The sequence below is a fragment of the Sycon ciliatum genome, chromosome 1 (assembly GCF_964019385.1).
Source record: "Sycon ciliatum chromosome 1, ocSycCili1.1, whole genome shotgun sequence".
Lineage (NCBI taxonomy): Eukaryota > Metazoa > Porifera > Calcarea > Leucosolenida > Sycettidae > Sycon > Sycon ciliatum.
The window spans coordinates 67,810,001-67,831,012 of record NC_088643.1 but is presented as its reverse complement, the minus strand read 5'-3'; the positions used below and the strand labels follow the sequence as shown (position 1 = coordinate 67,831,012).

Genomic DNA, 21,012 nt, shown 5'->3' with positions numbered 1-21,012 from the left:
GATGCCCTCTTTCAAACGATATCTGCACGCTTGAACACGGCTCTGAAACAAACTCCGCTACAAGTACTTGCCCGTCTGTCTGCCAGTGCATTGCAAGTGCGTACAGATAGAGGACCATCATTTCCTAAGAGTGAAGCTTTGTCCGGGTGCGTGCTTGCCCCACGATCTTACAAAACACCCGAAACAAACGTGGCTGTGTCAAGCAGCGCCAGCCGCATGGGTGCACCGAGAGTCAGCTAGCTGCAGGCATTGCGGCTCTGAGTTGTAACTACATCATTACTCTAACAACTCGAAACTTTTATTGGCTCCTGGATAGAGCAGTGTATTTCAGAAAAACCTAAAAAAGAGAGAAAACATACATGGTACAAACAGTACTGTTTCATGTCTGCTGGAGCGTAAAGAGATGCAAGTTGAGTTTCAAGGGTTTCATGATCGTGCTGTTGTTGATGTATGAGCGTTCACTAGTCTCGTCGTCGTCTTTTTCTTCTTCTTTCACTATTGTAGTATCTTTACATCATCATTCCAGGTGGCCGTGGCGGAGGTGCGCCAGGCGGCGGAGCCATCATTGGCGGCGGCGCTTGCAGGTTGCGTGGTGGCTGCATGGGAAACAGCAGCAAGGAAAACATGGAGATGAGTGGGGCAACCAACACTAAACAAGCATCCTGCATGCAAAACACACTGACGGCACAGATCAATACAGTACATCGTGCGCACAGCTATGCATGCCGTGCATGCCTGCCGATGGCGCCAAAGAAGTCTCGCAAACAACCTTCCCCATGCAACCTAAGCATGCAACCAGAACAGAATACTCTCTGCAACCTAGACATAAAATCCTGATAGAGAAGGTGTTTGACAATGTACAGCATCCGGCAGCCAAGCAAAGCCAAAGATCACATTCACACTGACTTACCCCCATCATGTCACCAGGTGGTCCACCGGGAGCTGGGAGAAAAAAGGGAAAGTGCAAATCATTTCACAAATGTCATTCAACACTGAAGCACAATCGAGCGTGCCCAGCAGCATAGCAGCAATGATACAGACAGCAGACAAGCAAGCCCATAGCATGCAATACCTTCAAACCATCGAACTTGACTGCTCAAGATCCAAAATAGGATTTCACTCTTCACTCACTCCGCCACTTTTACAAACAAACGTCGGTCATGAGTCATGCTGCCTCTTTTTCTAACAGTCGAAGTGAGACTATTCTTACATGCAATATCCCACACTGCCAACACGTTTCTAAGCCGACCCTTCACATGCACGGATCTGTCATGGAAAACCAAACATGCATGCGTCTCCGCCCTAAAGCGGGATTCACAGAAACCTTTTTTGGCGCGATGCAATGGGCATGTGACGCGATCTGCGACGGCGGCTTGCGATGCGAACTCGTGAAATTCCATTCACAGAAAGAAGTTTGCGATGCGACGTCGCCTTGCTGATTCGGCGCGAAGTTCAATACAGGTAAACACGTCACCATGGTATTCAAGTGGCTTGGTGCAACTCGTACAAATCTACAAGCAACTCTTGAACGGCGCATCGCAAAAATTAAAAAAATACTTCTGTGAATCCCGCTTTTAAATAGAGCGCGTACATAAAGTAGAACACAATAGAAACTTACGGGGCGGCATGAACGGCGGAGGCATTCCCATTCTCGGAGGCATAGCACCTGGTGGAGGCACCATCTGAGGAGGGGGACCAGCGCCAGGAGGTGGATGCACACCTGGGGGCGGACCAGGTGGCGGCGGACCAGACGGACGCCAGTCTGGAGGTGGGGCGAAGTGCGGCGGAGGCGCGCCCATACCGGGAGGCATTGCACCCGGAGGTGGAACCATCATGGGCGGCGGCTGATTGTTAGGCGGGGGTGGGCCGGACGGCGGCGGGCCCTGGGGAGGAGGACCTCGCCAGTCAGGCGGCGGCATGAACTGCGGCGGTGGCGGCGGACCGTTGACACCAGGCGGCGGTAATGTACCCGGTGGTGGCATCATCGGCGGTGGTCCTCCCACCATCGGTGGCGGCATCATGGGTGGTGGCACCACCGTTGGAACCGGCGCTGAAGCAGGTTCTGCTTCCTTCGCTGCTGGCGCATCTGCAAACATTTGATGCGGCTTCTCGCCAAGTGAGAGAGGATTTTGAGCAGCGAGGAGACGTTCTACACACATAGGAATCAGAAACCATCATAAGTTGGTGAACACAAGAAAATCAACAATAAAGAAGAACGTTTGTAAATAATCGACGTGGAGACAACAATTTTATAATAGCAATAAAAAGAACAAATTCTGCAGTCATCGCCACACTACAACGAAGTCATGAAAGTTTACCAGAATTAATTTTCTTGTCACATTCATCAGTGGAAAGTCGTGACTGAAGAGTAACCATGCTGAACAATGATTAAATATACATTCAATGATGTGTTACGAGAACAAAATACAGTGCCAAAATAGAATGAGGGAAGGTGAGACAATAGAAGTGAAGTGAGAGCTAAGTGCAACGGTGGGTGAAAAACTAATAATTATAACGCTAAAACTGTGTAGTGAGACAAACAATCATGCTGTGCACCTACGAAAACAATTTTAACGCAACTACATGTTTCTTCTGCTTACAAAGATCAGGCTTATGCAAACGAATACAAACAGCCTCAAGTACTTTCAACTGACTAGCATACCGTGCACGACAAAGAACAGAAAAACTAAAATCATCATACACCTGCAGACACTTAGGGTGAGACAACAAGTGAAGAAAAACGGCAGACTTCTTACGATCACAATCACCATCTGATTCCTCGTCTCCAACAACCGCAGCCTCGTCCTCCGTCTCATGTAGTTGCGTTAAAATTGTTTTCGTAGGTGCACAGCATGATTGTTTGTCTCACTACACAGTTTTAGCGTTATAATTATTAGTTTTTCACCCACCGTTGCACTTAGCTCTCACTTCACTTCTATTGTCTCACCTTCCCTCATTCTATTTTGGCACTGTATTTTGTTCTCGTAACACATCATTGAATGTATATTTAATCATTGTTCAGCATGGTTACTCTTCAGTCACGACTTTCCACTGATGAATGTGACAAGAAAATTAATTCTGGTAAACTTTCATGACTTCGTTGTAGTGTGGCGATGACTGCAGAATTTGTTCTTTTTATTGCTATTATAACGTTTGTAAAAATTGAATTAAACTCTAGGTCTGAAACGATCGTAGATTTCCACCTATCGATTACTCTTTGGCGTAACGATCGATTAATCCATTATAATCGTCAGCAAATAGTGTCAGAATTGTGTCAGAAATTACTCTGTTTCCACATGCTATGTCTTCATAATACCAAAAATCTGGATTAGTGAAAGAGTAGCTCCAAAACATGGCAGTTTTGAAGTCAATTGAACCTCAGAACACAGGGACTAATTTACTTCAAAAAATTGCATAGCAATAATTGCTACACACCCCGATGTTTGCATAGCAACGCAACAATTTTGCATAGCAGTTTTTTTCCGTCGACAATGCAGTCTTCAGTGCACTTCCACTTATACCGTCAACGAACGCCGTGCTGTAATTCCTCAAACCACGAAGCGAGGACGCCTTCTCCCTGCACATCTTGCAAAATATCTTGGTCACAGCTCCGCCACTCGACTCTGCGCGATTCCATTCTTTTTTGGGATCAAATTCAGCAATCCACTTGTCCACAGTACCTTGCTTCACAGACATGCCGGCAGTGAAGAGGCTTCATCAATAAGGCTAGCAGAATTTTACAAAGATAAGTCCTGAACGGTCGAGATGCCTACTGCTAGTGAAGCAACGCGGTCTATATCTCAAAAGCAGGTGAAGTACTTGTCGACACTCGCCTCGTGCTTCCTGGGCTGCACTTCAAGTAAGTAGTTAGTTAGTTTCCAAGTGCACGCGCTGCGGTGCGCGTGCGGAGATAGTGTGACATAATTGGCCATGGTCCCGCGGCCCGCGCGTGCGTATGGTGTAAAATCTACCTAGCAGTGCAGGCTGGACAACCACACACACACAGTCTACATGTAATCTAGTCACAGTGCATGGCGCGCCATCTCGTGGCGCCAAACCAGCCACACACGCTGTAAGTGTAAAGCTACACATGTGCATGCGCTACGCATGCACTACTTAGCTAACATGTACATGTATGTTGTGTCGCAGTTTACCGCGACTCACTACGAACTTCGAATCGCAGACACTGTGTTTTGCGTCGCAAACTGCGATGCGATACCGGTTAAATTAGTCCCTGGAACATGAACCATACTCCTGGGAACTGCATACTCACAGCGGAAATTAATTCAAACTTCACAAAACAGTAATAATTCTATAATCGTTTCAGCAAAATTCACAAAAAGGATTGTTGAAATTTCTCTTCACAACGCCCTGATAATGCCGAATGGGCGAAATATTGCAGTACCTTCATTCATTTATTCATTTTGTGCAGCTGAGAGCCTGTTCGGGGAATGGAGGTGTTTACAAGTGGAAAGAAAACGTTGCAGTGGAGTTGGAGAGTTCTTAGGAAACATGGTACAATATGACTGTCATAATAAAACAACAGAAGTCATTGACTACAGCATAATATGGGCCGCGATCAGCTAAAACATGTCTTTGGGGTTTCGTAAAAAAGTTGGGAAATGACGAAACGAAAAAAATGTTTTTTTGGAGCGCGTTCACTCTGCACTTCATTCAAATGATCCATGATGTGGCGATCGTCTTCTCAAGTTTTGTTCAAACACTTGTTTGGCGGTCTAGTTCAAGTAGCTGGCGAGCAAAGACTGACAATGTCCGCATCTAGTGATACTAGAGCAGCTCACAGGGCCAGACGATCGCTGTGCATGGCCCAGGTTTGTTCAGGTGTCTGCAAGTCCGTGGCGGCGGGTCTGCAGAGTGACGCTGACAATTATTGTTGGGATCTCAGTGATGTTGATGTCGACAGCGAAGCTGAATCGTCCCCGTCGTCTCCAGTAGCGAAGAGGCACAAGTTGTGGGCTAGTACATAATCATTAGGCGGCGAACCGGCTGCCTTACGACGTTACTTGCGTTCAGCTCTCATGAGTCGTCTGACGCAGTCTCGGAAACGCAGGCGACGATCGAAAGTGTCACTGCCAGAATCGAAAGAGTGTGCAAGTGCAACGTCGCCCAGAGCATCGTGTTGCTTTCCAGGAAGGACTTGGGCCATGCCTTTGAACTGATGTCGTTGACATGCTCAAGTCGGTGTCAACATCTTTAGTTCCGTTGTATTGTGCTCCGCCACAAAAGCCACTAAGTGATAGTTGGTCTCTTTGTGTCAGACTGTGCAAAAACTGTCATTTTCTATTTCAAAGTACATATTTTGAAAGCGGTTTTTGGGGCACATGTTTTAGCTGGTTGTGGCCCATATAGTACACGTATACTGATATACAAAAGCACGAGCATTGTGAACAATAGCTTACCTGCTGCCGATCCATGGCGCTCTCCTTTAGTGTCTTTCTTGAAGGCGTAAGACACACTAATTGCACGGTTGGCCAAATGCTGGCCGTTCATGGCTTCAATTGCAGCATCACTGGCATCAAAGGTAGCGAAGTTGACAAATGCAAATCCTTTCGAGTTTCCTGTTTGCAGATCTCTCATGATCTAAGCAAAATGTGGAGAAGACAAAAAGTTCATGAAGACACTTTACACTTTTGAATAGTCTCTTTATTCGAAAGTACCGCATTTTACCAGTTACAGTATAAGACGACCCCCAATGCTTGGCGCCTCGATTTACCAGTTCAATAATATGATCAATAGAGAGGTTTCGACCCGCGTGATTTGTGCTCTTACGTGAACATCAATTTTTTTGCGTTGACGCGAGCTCAGAAAGAGCTTTCGTTTCACGTTGCTTGTGAAGCACGTCGTTTCGCTGACGACAGGAGCGAAAACTGGGAGCGAAAACTTCAAAAGTGATTTTTGGTGAGGCCAAAGTCGCACAAATATTATTTATAGCTAGTTTAGGCAAAATCGACTGTTCGATTTAGTGTGTTCGAATTTGTGCATCATGTTTCTGCCTTGTATTAGTGCAGTAGTGCATTTGTAGTTTACTTATTTGTTGCATTTTGCTACAGCGTTTTGCTCTCTTTGTTGCTATTTTGTGCACTGTCTCAGTGGCTGGTTCTTTGTATCATAAGCATGAGTGCGCGTCTGCCGCTAGGCTAGTTGTCTGTTTCATGAATGCACTTGCGGTCGTTGTTGGCTGATCACTACACCATTGTCTCACATGTATCATCGTTCTAGCTGCGTGCTCCCGTACCTGTGCGTACGGTGTTCTTTTGGTTCTATATTCGTGATTTGCATTTTTGTTTTGGGTCAGATGTGTTTACGATGTTTTCAGATGAGTTTGGAAACGGTTGTGTTGAACTCTAAGCTGGTGTTTTTTGAGCTAGTGCTTGTTGTCCGAAGATGGAATATTGAATACAGTCTGATTGGAGAAGTCATTGATTTGTTCAGTAACATCGACAAAATCGAGTCAATAATCCCAACCTGATAGCAAGGCTAAATTGGCAAAAACTCGCGTTCACGTCGAACGTGAATTGACCTCAGCTCACGTCATGAACGTGAGTTTCGACGCCAAAATTTGCCACACCGGCGTGAAACTTCACGGTGTAGTGCAGAACAACGTGAAACTCTCTAATAGCGGTAAAACCCTGGTTGTGAGGTATATGAAGTGGTGCGCAACAGGTGATACGAAATACGAATATATTCTGTATCAACAGGATGTACACATTAGTGGCTACACTGTATCATAAAACTAGAACAGCAACATGAAACAGCGGATTGTGCCTACCTTTGGTGTTTGTAAAATGACACCAAATGCGCTGAAGGTGTCATAGAGTAGCTTCTCGTCAACCTCCGGATCCAGATTACCAATGAACAAGTTGGCACCAACGTCCAGGTTCTTGTTGTAAGATGAGGCCTGTACACAAACAAGGTGCATCTTAAGATGGGTAGGGGGTGGGGGTGCCCAGCTTAGGATGGGTAGGGGGTGGGGGAGCCGATCTTAGGATCAGATCGGGTTCGATCGATGGAGATCCCGCGTGCGGGCCTTTTTTCACGTGGAATTGTTTTTTTTATTTTAAACGTGTTTATATTATTATATTGGTGCATCTCAAGTCGATCGATCCGCAAACGGGCCACCTCAGTGCCCATCCTAGGATGGGCATTAGCTATTTCGCCCATCTTAGGACGGGCAAAATCCTTGGACGGGACGGAACATATACACTGGTTCTGCACTGTTTCAAAAACCACATGTACAAGATAGCATTCATTTTAAATTATTCTAAATATCACTGAAGTCACTGAAGTCACCGTGGACAGAATAGAACAAGTTACATGATGTGACATCTTATCGGTTCTCTTCTATCCACAGTGTGTGAACATCTCTGCATGCTTGTCCATTGAGCATTATCGTAGCAGCAATCTGTGTGTGAAGGTTGTGAACAACTACTAATACAGCAGCTTCGAACAGTAACACACTACACATACTGCATACATATCCACGTGTGTGTGTGTTTGTGTGTGTGTGTATATGTGTGTGTGTGTTTTCGTCGTCGTCGCACGCGCATGCATGCTACCAAGCGAAATTTATATGAAGCATGCGTACTGTCGCTTCTGTTGTATTGCTCTGAATGCTGGGTACACACATGCAACTTTTTCTGGTCAGTGAACCCCTACTTTCTGGGTTTTTTCCTTTTTTTCCCCGCAAACACATCACACCACATACTCCAGCATGCACTGCTTGTTGGTAACGACCCAGGAGAATGAAAGAAAAGTCAGGAGACTGAGAAAGAGAATAAAGACGCACACGCGCACACATACACAGGCACACAGGCACACACACACACACACACACACACACACACACACACACACACACACACACACGCAATAACAAACATCATTCCTCAAAGAGACATACCTTGTTTACTCGTATCGGCTTGCCAAACAACTTGATCATATTCATTATTCGTATGGCATAGTTGGCATCTTCCTCGCCAAGGAACTCTACAAAACCGTAGCCCTGATGTGCTTGTGTTATTCTATCCTTCGGCATGTGCACATTGGCTGCATGGATAGCAACCGCAGTGGAGGAGAACAACAAACATTGAAGAACAGACAAGCAGCTGTAAACATCCGCTGCACTACACTCTTTTTTTTTAAATAAGTACTTCTTCTTTGATCATTGCATGCACTCGATGGACAATGTGTCTGAGGCTCAGCTTGTAAGTCCCAAATTGTAAATAGTACGTACGGTGCCCGAGGTGAATACACCTGTGTATAAACTGTGGTACAAGGCTCCAAGCCAACAAGTGCACGCCTACACTACAGGTGCACACCTACTACAGTAGTATTTGTTTAATTTTTTAATTTTTAAAGCACATTTAAATATTCTGTTGAGCCACTGCTACAAAGGCCGGGTTGTCCCGACGAGCTTTTGCCGCTAGGATGTGGGCACCTTGCATCACTCGTTCAAAGCTGTTGCACAGCCGATATACACGCACACCCCAAAGGAGACCTACCTGCGCGAGCTCAACCTAGGACCTGGACAATGGTTCACTATATCACGGAATTTGCTACAGCCGAGTTCATTGTAAGCGGAGTCGACTGCAATGTGCTGCATTCCGCCCGAAAAGTACAGGTTGTCCCTTACCAACATAAAACCCTCGGGGCCACCACCCTGGGGACGAAGCGCATCTGACCAGTACTACTACTAGGCGTCCTGGGTACAGAACGTGTTATAACCTGATTGGATTAGGAACAGTTGGACTGAGCAAGCGTGTCCTAAATAGGGATGTGTCCAAATACAGTTTTTTTGTATTCTTTGCTGTAGTTGAGAGCAGTGCCCAACACCACAATGCCACCAAGAGTATATACCCCCCCCCCCCCCCCCAGAATGTGCAACGCCTGATCCAGCTCTGCATAGGGTCTTGGTCGAGCGTAATCGGGTCTTTGCGTCATAGTACCGTACACATCTGAGGGGAACGCGGGGAGTCACGGGTACTCTTGGATCAAAAACAACGGTGCCCTGCCTCGAGACCGACCTTGCGCTGGTGTGGAGTGTACGCATGACATCAGAAGATCCGAAAACTGGGCATTTGGCCGAGTCTCATGCGAACGGTGATTTTTAAGACCCTATGCAGAGCTGGATCAGGCGTTGCACAATCTGGGGGGTTATGTACTCTTGATACCACTGGTCACTAATATTAATGCTGTTTGGGGGCTGAAAAGCTACGCCGTGACACTTCCATGTTGCCGGTGGCAATTGAGATGATCATGTCCCTACTGCACTGGGCTGGCAAGCACAATACAGTAGAACTCTGATAAAACGCAACCCGTGAAAACAGGAATTGGTAATTAGTACTCGAGCTGTACGTGTACATCTTGTCCAAATGCGCTTTAGAAATGGACGAAGCCTGCGAGACTTGAAAAAGGGCCGGTGCCAGGCAAGTGCATGTCTGACCAGGGAAAGTTCATCTACATGGATTACATTGCATTACGAAATGCAATGACACATTTGAATGTACGTGCCCAGTCAGTGCATACGGCATTACAGTATAAACTACATGTACAATACTTTAATGTAAATAATTATGTAGTGCTGTGCAAAAGTAGCATGACAACATTTTAGTGACCTCAGGTCTTCTTTTTTTCTTTTTCTTTTTTTAAATTGTGCCTTACCGACTGGGCCAGCTTGAACAAATAGCTCCCATAACAAGGTTTCAGACGCCTTTTCATCAAGGCCACCGACGTATATTGTCGCATCTGAACATACGCACCCACACAAGCAAAAAGTTCTCCAGTCAAGATCTAGTGGCCATAGTTTTGAATATTTGCTCGAGTGTACCTTGGTTTCTTTCCGTGATTGGACCCGCCGCCATGACTAAATGCTACTACGGATTAGTACTAGTATAAATTGATTCCTAATTCATCGTCGCACGACCTTTCGAGCAAAGGCATAATACTGCAGTATATGTTATGATCAAGAAATTCTCATCTCTTGCAAACCTGAAAAGGGAAAAAATATTTTGTTCTTTTCTCTTTTCCCGATCGCGTATCGCGGCCGCCTTCACGTAATAATAACGTTCGGATCGGGCGCTTCACGTTCCCATTGCGTCAACGGTTACCAATGGTTACATAGTTGAGTACGGTATTGGTACACACACGTGACTTGGTACGCCTCGAAGGCCCAGACAGATTCTGCATATCTCCGCTCGCCTGCGAAATCTTCGATATTTTGCCGGGCCTGGCATTAGAAACTCGATATTTTGCTCGGCAAAACGTGCATTTTATCAACTTCCCGTACAACGTTTCCTAAAAATATCGCAGGGTCGATTTCTCAACACGAGTTTTTTTTTTTTTTTTTTATTCTTCGGAAAACACTGAATTGAGACAAATATATGACGCCATGCTAGACTAATGACTATGTGGAAGGTAATACCGCAGTAATGAGAGTTCACATAATAATAGCAGCAATTCATCATGTATCGTGTTTCAAGACTGTGTTCGAAACTTCATAGCAGTTTCTCCAACTGCAAGAATCGTGCGTTGTAGGGAGAGTCGGCTACAGCTTGACTGACGGATGAAGACGACTGAAGAGCTGCAGAGTGGCGGCTTTGTGCTCTTCCTGGGCAGTCGAAAAGGAAGTGCATTGCATCCTCGACTACGCCAGGGCAGAAGACACAGTGAGGCGAGTCTGCAGCTCCAATGCGGTGGAGGTAGCCATTCAGAAGACTACAGTGGCCGGTCATCAGCTGGTTCAGCTTGCAGGACGCTTTCCGTGTCCGAAGGTCACCGAGCTTCTTGGTGTCGAGCAGTGGTGGCGGGTACCGTGTTGCCTTGCGAACTGCAGTCTTGGTGGCTTGCACTGGAAGACGGACATGACCCTGGGGAACCTGGGTACCAGCCGCAGCCAGGCGATCTACTTTGTCATTGAGGAATAAGCCACAGTGACTGCTAACCCAGACAAGGTGGATGCTGGTAACAAGCTGGCTAATGCTCTTGATAGCCTCAAACACAGGAATCGTATCTGGGCTCATACGGTACGGATCGCCGGCAACAGAATCAGTCAACGAACGACTGTCCGTAACGAGGATGAGGTCTGGCAGCGAGGGTTGATCATCTGTGTTGGTGAGGCCAGCCGTAAGTAGATCTCCTGCCGCAGAGAGACCGGCCACTGCTGCAGTTACCTCGGCGGTGAAGGAAGTTGCTACCACGCCTGCAGGATCGCTTCCACTGCACACTTCAGAGCGTTGGCCATCAGTGACTTTGATGACAAGATAGCCACTTCCTCCTGTACCCTCATCAGTGACACTACCATCTGTCCAGACTTCATATGACTGAGATTGAGCACAAAGAGAGGAAACCTTGTCCAGGCACTCCAGGGCTGCAGACAACCGGACATGCGGGGGAACACGAGTTTCCACGCATGTGTCCCTGAGTTCGTCCAAAATCATGTCGATCCACAGTGAATCCCAGTGAAATTTCGGTGACATGATTTTGTCCTGGCACAGTCCATCCTCAAGCGTGCAAAAAACATATCTCTGCCACTAACTTCTGCGACAGCCTGCGATGGCCCAGTTGCGGCAGTTGCGGGGGCCGCGACATGGCTGCGATTTGGGGTTTCCCCGGTTTCGCGCCTGTCGCATCGCGTGTCGCATCACAAAAAAGCTTCTGTGAATCCCGCTTAACACTGATTTTTGCGCTTTTGGGCCCAAATAAGTCTTGATGACGGCAAAAATAATTGTCAACTGAATACGGAAGTGAACGAATTTGGTCGAAAGTGTCGAACCACCTTCATGACGATCAACCGTTTGTGGCCACTGTTTGTGAACTTGGAGCTTGTTATGGTGTGTGTCGGCAGGAATTTTGTTATGGCGATCAGGAAACGTTTTTCACATCGAAATCAGTGGTTACCCTTTGAAATTGAGCTGTTCAAACAGCGAGTTTTCTACGTCGAAATGAAGTTGGAGCACCATCGAGTCTATCTGCCGCTAGGGTTTATCGGGTGTTAGCGGCCGTCGTGAGTTCCCTTCGGGAACGGATACGATAATTTTTTTTATTTTTTTTATTTTAAATGAAGTTGGAGCACCATCGAGTTTGATTATTCCGATTTCCTTGGTGGGCTAAGGTAAGGGTAATTTACAGCTAGACATGAAAATCTCACCTGTTCACGCCCTGTATAATCCAACTTCGACCTTCAAAGTGGGCGTACTCAAGCAACATAAAAATCATACGTGCCGTATACATAAACCTTTGAAGGGAGCATGAAAACACGCAAACGCATAGCTGTGTATACATGTACATGTACATTGTGCATGCACATGTACATGTATGTGTGTACATTGTAGACCCTGGTTTGTGTTCCTCTGTGTGTCTCGGTGTGTCGTCAATGCTGTATTCGACAACCGTAAGCATAAGGAGAAAGTTGCCGTTGTACGCGCTCTTGTGTGTAGTATGTGTGCCGCGTTCAGTTGCTGTCTAGTATGAGATATCGGTACATGTAGCTGGGCTGGTGGTGCGTATTGCCTTGATGTGGATCACCTAACTCGTGGCCTTCTAAAGCCCTTCGAAACGCATGCCGTTTCAGATGTATGATCTCGTGGTGTGTGTGTGTGTGTGTGTGTGTGTGTGTGTTGTGTGTGACTGTGTGTGTGTGTGTGTGCATGTGTGCGTGTGTGTGTCAAAATGCATGCCGTTTCAGATTTATGGTCTCGTGGTGTGTGTCTGTGGTAGGGACCGGCGGATTCTGCTCGAAAAGGTGGCAGATTCTGCTCGAAAAGCAGTGAAATTGGCAGAACCATACAAACCTTATGGCGGGCAATTCCTCGAATTCTGCTCCATTTCTTTATCCACATACCAAACATGCATGAAACTTACCAGAGAAAGTACCGAATTCTGCCAATTTTTCTGCCGGCAGAATCCGCCGGACCCTAGTCTGGGGGGGGGGGGGGGGGGGGGTGTGAGTCTGTCTGTCACGCTCACAATATCTCGTTTTCTGCTTATGAAGCTACATGTACTTTTGTACAAGATTACAATGTAGAGGTGATTGTCTGCTTTGCGTTCCTCTCTGCTTGGCCTGCATTATCAATTTATCAGTACTTGTTGTATTATGATGTAATGCATTACGTAGCCATGCAAGAGCATGCGCGAGATACGCATCTCGCAGCTGCCTACTTTCATGCAGCATCCTTTAGATGTCGTGGTTCTTATGATTTGCCTACAATGGCCAAGTGAGAATATAATCCTATCGTAAACAACTAACTTGTTTACCCCGAAACATGGTGTCAGAAGTAAACTAAATAAACGCCCTAGAATTGTCGCAGTAGCGCCACCGGTGCAAGAGGTAAAATGGCAGAAGCAGCCGGATTTACCCCGCCGTCGATGGATTGGCAAGCCGCAGATTTACCTGATGAATTCGAGCGGTTCCAACAATACTGCCTTCTAGTTTTCCAAGGGCCCTTTTCCGACAAGTCCGACAAGGAAAAGGTCGCCTATGTCATGCTATGGATCGGGAGAACTGGTGTTGATGCTTTCAATAGTTTCGAGTGGGATAATGCAAGCGACAAATCCAAAGTAGCTGCCGTCTTCAAGAAATTTAATAAGCATTTGCAGCCACGGGTAAATGCACGACTGGCTCGGTTTGAGCTTCAGAAATACCGCCAGCAACCCGACGAGTCTGTAGATGATTTCTTTGCGAGGTGTAAGAAGAAGACGTCCAAGTGCAAGTTCAGGGACGCTCAGGAGACTAACGATCGCCTGATAGAACAGCTAATCGTGGGGACGAAGCACTCGAAAGTGCAAGAACGCCTGCTGGAGGGTGGTAGTGATTTGACTCTGGACGAAGCGCTTGACAAGGCCCGTACTTATGAAGCAACACAGCGCCACATGGAGCAGCTGTCCACCGCCACCAGCAGCAGCCGTCTACCTGAAACGGTTCACGCCATTTCCAAATCTGTGGGACACGCAGACTGCGGCAAATGTGGACGAACCCACCACCCAAGCAAGTGCCCAGCGCACGGCTCCACCTGCAACAAATGCGGGAAGGCGAATCACTGGGCAAACGTATGCCGTTCGCAGGGGAGAGACGAGGCACATGGAAGGGGCCAGCAACGCGGACGCTGGCGCCAGAGGAGCCCCAGCCCGCGGGAGCGCTACCCCCAGAGGAGCCCCAGCCCACGGAGACGCTTCGACGCACTGCATTTCGACGCCGTCATCATCGACAGCGTCGAGCGTCACCAACCGCCACTAGAGCGAGAGGTGTTCGCGACCCTCAATGTCAGACTGGACAACACCAACAGACCGGCCACCTTGAGAGCCAAGGTGGATACGGGCGCCCAGGGCAATATATTGCCGCTGAGAGTGTTCTGCCAAATGTTTCCCCAGCACGTCGGACCAAACGGATACCCAAAGCCGAAGTCCGTGAAGCCGTCAAGTACCACCCTCACAGCGTACGGCGGATCCAAGATAAAGCAATGCGGAACCCGTCCTATTCCGTGCTCTTACGATGGCAAGAGTCAACTCGCTGACTTCTACATCACGGACTGCCCTGGCACTGCTATCATCGGCCTCCCGACAGCGACAGCCCTGCAGTTAGTCACGCTGAACTGCGCTGTCCAGGAGAAGCCAGCGAGCATCCGAGACAAGGACGACCTGATGAAGCAATACCCGAAGTGCTTCGATGGCATTGGGAAATTCCCAGGCAAGTACCACATCACAGTGGACCCCAACGTCGTCCCGGTTGTACACCCTCCACGCCACCTCCACGCCATCGCACTGAGAGACGAGATCAAGACGGAGCTGGAGGACATGATCCAGAACGGCATCATCACCAAGATCCAGGAAGGCGAACCAACAGCATGGGTGAACAGCCTCGTGTTCCGCCTCAAAGACAATGGCAAGCTACGCCTGTGCCTAGACCCCAAGGACCTCAATCACGCCATCCTGCGAGAGCACCACGTGGTCTCCACCATTGAGGAGATCACCCCGAAGTTGAGAGGTGCCAAAGTGTTCTCGATCGTCGACGTCAAATGTGGGTACTGGAATGTGGAGCTCGACGACGAATCCAGTTACCTCACCACCTTCAACACACCATTCGGGCGCTACAGATTCCTTCGCATGCCATTCGGCCTCAAGATGTCGCAAGATGTCTTCCAAGCAAGGATCGACCAGACGTTCGAAGGGTGCTCAGGCGTCACCGGCATCGCAGACGACATCGTCACATACGGGACGTCAGACGAGGACCATGATCTCAACATGCACCAGATGATGGTTCGCTGCGAACAATCTGGTCTCAAGTTGAACCCAGACAAATGCCGCATCAAAGAGGACAAGATCAAGTTCTTCGGCATCATCTGCAGCGCTGACGGAATACAGCCCGACCCGAAGAAGGTCTCAGCGCTGAAGCAGATGGAGCACCCCGAGAACGAGGACGAGCTCCAGACGTTCCTCGGGCTAGTCACGTACATGAGCCCGTTCATACCGAATGCCAGCACACTGACCGCGCACCTGCGTGAGCTGACCAAGCCAGATACACCGTTCGCCTGGACAGACAGCCACCAGCGCACCTTCGACAAGGTCAAGGCCGCCATTTCGACAGAAGTAACGCTCAGTTACTTTGACCCAGGCAAGGCAACGACACTACAAGTCGACGCTTCCATGAAAGGTCTCGGCGCCACTCTGCTGCAGGACGACAAGCCTGTTGCATTCGCCAGCAAGAAGCTTACCGAGACGGAGTCTCGCTACGCCAATATTGAGCGTGAGCTCTTAGCTGTCGTATACGGGTGTGAAAGATTCCACACCTACCTATTCGGTCAGTCATTCACAGTAGAATCCGACCACAAGCCGCTGGAGTCAATCAAGCTCAAGCACCTCCGCGCAGCCCCGCCGCGTCTACAGCGCATGCTGCTGAAGCTGCAGCCGTACGACATGACCATCAAGTACCGCCCCGGAAAGGACATTCCGATCGCAGACGCGCTATCCCGACTGTCGCCAGAGGAAACAGAGCCAATTGAGGACCTCGACGTCAGTGTACACGCCGTGTTCCCGCAATTCAGCGATGCAGCGATGACGAGGATCCGCGAGGAGTCGGCTAAAGACGCCGAGATGTCAGCACTGAAGGAGATGATCTTCAGTGGCTGGCCATCAGAGAGGAGCGCGGTGCCGGCAATTCTGCTCCCGTACTGGAATTTCCGCGACGAGATGAGCACCGAGGACGGTCTCATCCTGAAGAGCAGTCGCGTCCTGATTCCCCCGCCAATGAGGGGGGAAATCCTCAGCAAGCTGCACGCCAGCCACCAAGGCATAGAGAAGACCAAGCTGCGAGCCAGAACGTCCGTCTTCTGGAAGGACATCAACAAGGATATCGAAGCAACTGCCTCATCTTGCACGACGTGCCAGCGCCACCAGAGCAGTCAAGCCAAGGAACCACTGATGCAGCCCGATATTCCGCCAAGGGCATGGCACACCTTAGGCACGGACCTGTTCTACCTCGGCGGGTCAGAATACCTCATTGCCGCCGACTACTACTCCAAGTACTTTATCACCCGGAAGCTGCCTGCCGGACAAGCGACCAGCAGGGCCATCATCCAGCACCTCAAGGAGATTTTCGGTGAGCACGGCATCCCAGCCGTGCTGAAGTCGGATAACGGGCCGCAATACAGCAGCCATCTGTTCGCGGAGTTTGCTGCCGAATATGGATTCCGCCACAGTACGTCGTCGCCACATCACCCGCAGAGTAACGGATTTATCGAATCGCAAGTCAAGATCGCTAAGAGAGCTCTCGAGAAGGCAAGGGAGAGCGGGACCGACCCGCACTTAGCACTGCTGTGCATTCGCGCCACCCCAGTGTGCCAGGGCTTACCGTCGCCGGCCGAGATGCTGTTCGGTCGTCAGGTACAGGACAACCTGCCTCGCAAACACCAGCGCGACACTCGGGACGAGGCCATCCGACAGAAGCTCGAGGAACGGCAGGACCAGCAGAAAGTACACCATGACCAGCGAGCGCAGTCTCTCCGCCCCCTAGTTCCTGGTCAGCACGTCGGCATCCGCAGCCCGACCACGCACCTGTGGGAACCTGGTATCGTAACCCAGTCTGTCAACGGGCCACGGTCATACATGGTGCAGCCTGACCATGGGACAGAAGTGCGGCGCAACCGTACCCACCTCAGAGAGAGGCGGGTCCACTTCCCGCCGGATGCCAGTCTCGCAGGCCCTCAGCCGTCGAGTGACGTGCCGTCGCCGTGGAGCGACGTTAGCCAGTCTCAGCCGCCGTCACCGTGTGACGTCAGCCAGCCTGCTGAACCTGCCACCCAGCTGTATCGAACACGGTCTGGCCGCGCAGTCGCACCCAGGTCAATCCTGGATGTGTAGGGCCAGAGAGGCCTCATGGACCTGTTCGCTTATGTCTCAGTAGCTGAGGTGCCATTGTTATATTGTACATAGAGCTATTGTTGGATACTATGTCTCTGTATTGTTAGCACGCCGTCGTGTGCCATTCATGATTGTTACCTTGTACATAGAGCTATTGTTGGATGTTATGTTCTATATTGTGAACACGCCGTCATATACGTACGGTATGTTATGTAGGTTGTTAAACTCCTTTATGACGAAGGGGATGTTGTATTATGATGTAATGCATTACGTAGCCATGCAAGAGCATGCGCGAGATACGCATCTCGCAGCTGCCTACTTTCATGCAGCATCCTTTAGATGTCGTGGTTCTTATGATTTGCCTACAATGGCCAAGTGAGAATATAATCCTATCGTAAACAACTAACTTGTTTACCCCGAAACAGTACTGGTTTTTGCTCTTCACACATACACGTACCCCCGCACACAAACAAACACACACACGCACACGCATGCTTATGTATACGGTTTCAGTTTGAAAAATGCAAAGTGTCCTGTACATGTGTGCGTCTGATGCATTCACACGAACTTCAACGGTCTATGCATATACCATGCACGCGTCACTTCTCCTTTGAGGAAAGAAAACCAAAGCATATCAATGCAATCACATACATGTATACAAACTTTTAAAAGTGTGTGAATGTACAACGTACGTTTGTCTTGTTTATGCTGTGTGTCACTTTGCTCTGGGCATGAAAATTCTGTCGTATTCGCGAATTGTCGTTATATACGCAGTGGTTATTAGAGAAGTTGACTGTATGTGAATGTACAAAGTACGTTTGTCTTGTTTATGCTGTTTGTCACTTGCTCGGCCACCCGTGTTGCGTTCTCTCTGTTTCGGCTATTGCTACTGCACTATTCTAGCCAGAAATTAGTGTTGATAGGGAAACCGAGTGCGAACCTGGCTAGGCTTTGTTGGTGAGGTACTCTCTTGTGTGCGTATCCGTGCTCGTTTGTATTCCTCCTACGGTGTGGCACACACATGTGATGTATGCGAAGTGTATCCGGCATGTACGAACAGTGTGTGTGCATCCGCGGCACGCAAGTTGGGCATGTTTGTGCTCCACGTGTGCATGTAGGATCTAAACGTGTGTAACGCAAGCGTGTGGGGCACACCCATTACGTCTGCGGCACCGTGACATGGCCAGTATGTGATGTCCGACACGGGTGTGCAGGAGTGGCGCGTGGGCGTGGTCGCAGTGTGCACGTCTATACTCCAGCGTATTGTCCACTTTCCTGGTCCCAGGAGTGTTTTGGATCTGTGGAAAACACGTAAACTGAATACAGTGGAGTTAGTTTGAACTCTTGCGTGCTTTCTGTGCACAGGTTTATCTACGGAATTGAGTATGGTCAAGAAATGCGTCTGAAAAACCTGGAGCACCATCGATTTTGCTATAACCATTACTCGAATGCCCGAGAGCAGGGTCGAGGGCAACCACATTGTCGAAAATTACACCTGTTCACGCCCTCCCTTCAGGTCACTGGCTCGATTTCGCCGACTGCTCTGAATCGTACGAAAAATTCAAATGTTCTCCGCCGAATGGCACCATCACAAAGTCTTTCGGATCATTTTCGATATGCACCTCGCGAACATACCACCTTCCTGCACCCATACACCACAAACAATGCATGCTCCATTCGACGAGGTGGGTGTCATGAGTGTTCTTTCACGTCAGTCGCCGAAAGTCATTTCAGGGTGAGAATCGTTCTCAAGAAAAAGATCGCAAAAATCAGTGTAAGTCTCGATGGAACGCTTGAGGATGGACTGGCAGTGTATCATGCTGAACGGGTAAAAGGAAATCCAAGTATCAGGCATCGATTTTACCCAACATCTCGACATTTTGCTCCGATTTTGCCGGCAATTTCCGCTATTGAAATTCTTCGATATTTTGCCGAAAGAATTGCCGGCAGGATCTGTCTGGGCCAGGGCTAGGGGGATACTACGTTACAATACGCGTCACGTTCTGGAATACGACGTGCTGGCAGACGTCGTTTTCATGCAGGTGCATTCACACAGGCACGCACACGCTGCTCGTACAGCTGTGTGTACAGCTTCTTTTGTACACAAACTAAAACAACAGAAAAATGATAAAGCACCCATTTTGATAATCCAGGGGATGGCCCACGCCTGGTACTGCCACTGCATTATAAATCATACGTAATGGCTGATAAAAGGTGCACCGGTGTGAAGCAAACTCAAAAGTGTAAATGAAACACAAACTGCTGGGAACGACAGAACGAAACTCGGTACGAGGGGTCTGGATACGTCGTCTACGTTTTCGTATCAGGAGTACGATTTTCCCGCCACGTTCCATGTTGTCATGGCTATCCGGACGAAAACGTCACGTAGATCTACGACTCGTTTTGGGCGTAGTACTGCGCATGTACTCGATACCCTCGTTCAGCTTGAAGTTGAGCTGTACTCTTTACGACTTTCCAAATCACATGACTTGTCACATGTCATTGTGTCAAGGGCCTCAAGCAAAAAAAGAAGCAGGTGCTAGTAATGTATGATACATGTATGTGATTGACGTGGTATGGCAACGTGAGCATAGAATTGGCGAATTGGCAAGTTTGGCTTATCGTATGCAAGCGAGAGATATGCCATTCGAACTGCTATCAAATTGTCTTAACCTCTGGAAGTCACTGTGGTGAATGTTTGAAGCAGAATATACACAATAGTATACAGTGCTAGAGGCCAAGCCACACAGTTACATGCAGAATCAAGCATGTACACACCTTCCTGATCGACGTGGTGGAAACATATAGACATTCGGCTGAGCTGATAAACATTGCTGCCATGCATACATTGCTATAATGTCAATGGTTGACCGACACATGTCTGTCAGGGTTCAGAAAGGTATGCTGCACACGTTCTCCATGACATCTGTAGATAACACACAAAATAACACGCAGTGGTAAAGAATCAACTGTGAAGACACCTGTCGTGGTTTCCACAGGACCGATATACCACACGTAGACATCGCGACAAATACATGTACCGCGGCAACATTTTCAACTCATGTAATGCCTAGTCATGGGTTTCTGTACTCAACAAGTAATGCTGTACAGATGCAAGAAATTTCATAGAATCTTGTAGAATCCTGTAGACTGTGTTGGGTGTTGAATGTACAGGAAAACGTGTTCACTGCTCTTTGCTTTATGAAACGTGCCCTGAAGGCATTTCATACGGAACCATTTTTCCAAAGAAGATCTAGCTAGTCTTGAGCTCTATCCAAAGTGATGAAGCTGGAAAAGCGATTGTCTTCCCATAATTATTGGTCTAAATTGGTCAAATGTGCATGTATGGCACACAACGAACACCCAAGCAGGAATACAAACAACTACGGGAATTCGTACATCTGTACAACGTGCACAAGGACCATTGATAAAGTGATCCAGATTCAAGACTGCAACGGCAAGTGTACAGACTCAATAACGATCACAGCAGCAACACGGGTCCCAGGAGGAGCGACAGCAGCAACAATGCTAAAAAAAGCAACACCAGCGGTAGCGGTAATGCCAGTGGCAGCAGCAGCAACAATCGCAGCAGCAGCAGTACAACCCACTGAGGGCATGCTCACATTGCGACCAAAACCGGTG

At 48.4% G+C, this 21,012-nt stretch overlaps 2 protein-coding genes across 2 annotated transcripts; one reads left to right on the top strand and one right to left on the bottom strand.

Annotated features, from left to right (window-relative positions):
- Positions 1-276: 276 nt before the first annotated feature.
- On the bottom strand, positions 277-10,022 carry LOC135805054 (splicing factor 3B subunit 4-like). The gene is made up of 8 exons (XM_065319043.1): positions 9,848-10,022; positions 9,682-9,765; positions 7,922-8,067; positions 6,791-6,919; positions 5,421-5,601; positions 1,619-2,149; positions 911-942; positions 277-596 (listed from the first exon to the last, which is right to left on the bottom strand). The coding sequence occupies exons 1-8, from the start codon at positions 9,879-9,881 to the stop codon at positions 510-512; spliced, it is 1,224 nt and encodes a 407-aa protein (XP_065175115.1). The 5' UTR covers positions 9,882-10,022; the 3' UTR covers positions 277-509.
- A 3,328-nt stretch (positions 10,023-13,350) lies between these two features.
- LOC135806503 (uncharacterized protein K02A2.6-like) lies at positions 13,351-17,370 on the top strand. The gene has a single exon (XM_065320696.1). It carries the CDS (start codon positions 13,351-13,353, stop codon positions 17,368-17,370), a length of 4,020 nt encoding a protein of 1,339 aa, XP_065176768.1.
- The last annotated feature ends 3,642 nt before the right edge of the window (positions 17,371-21,012 follow it).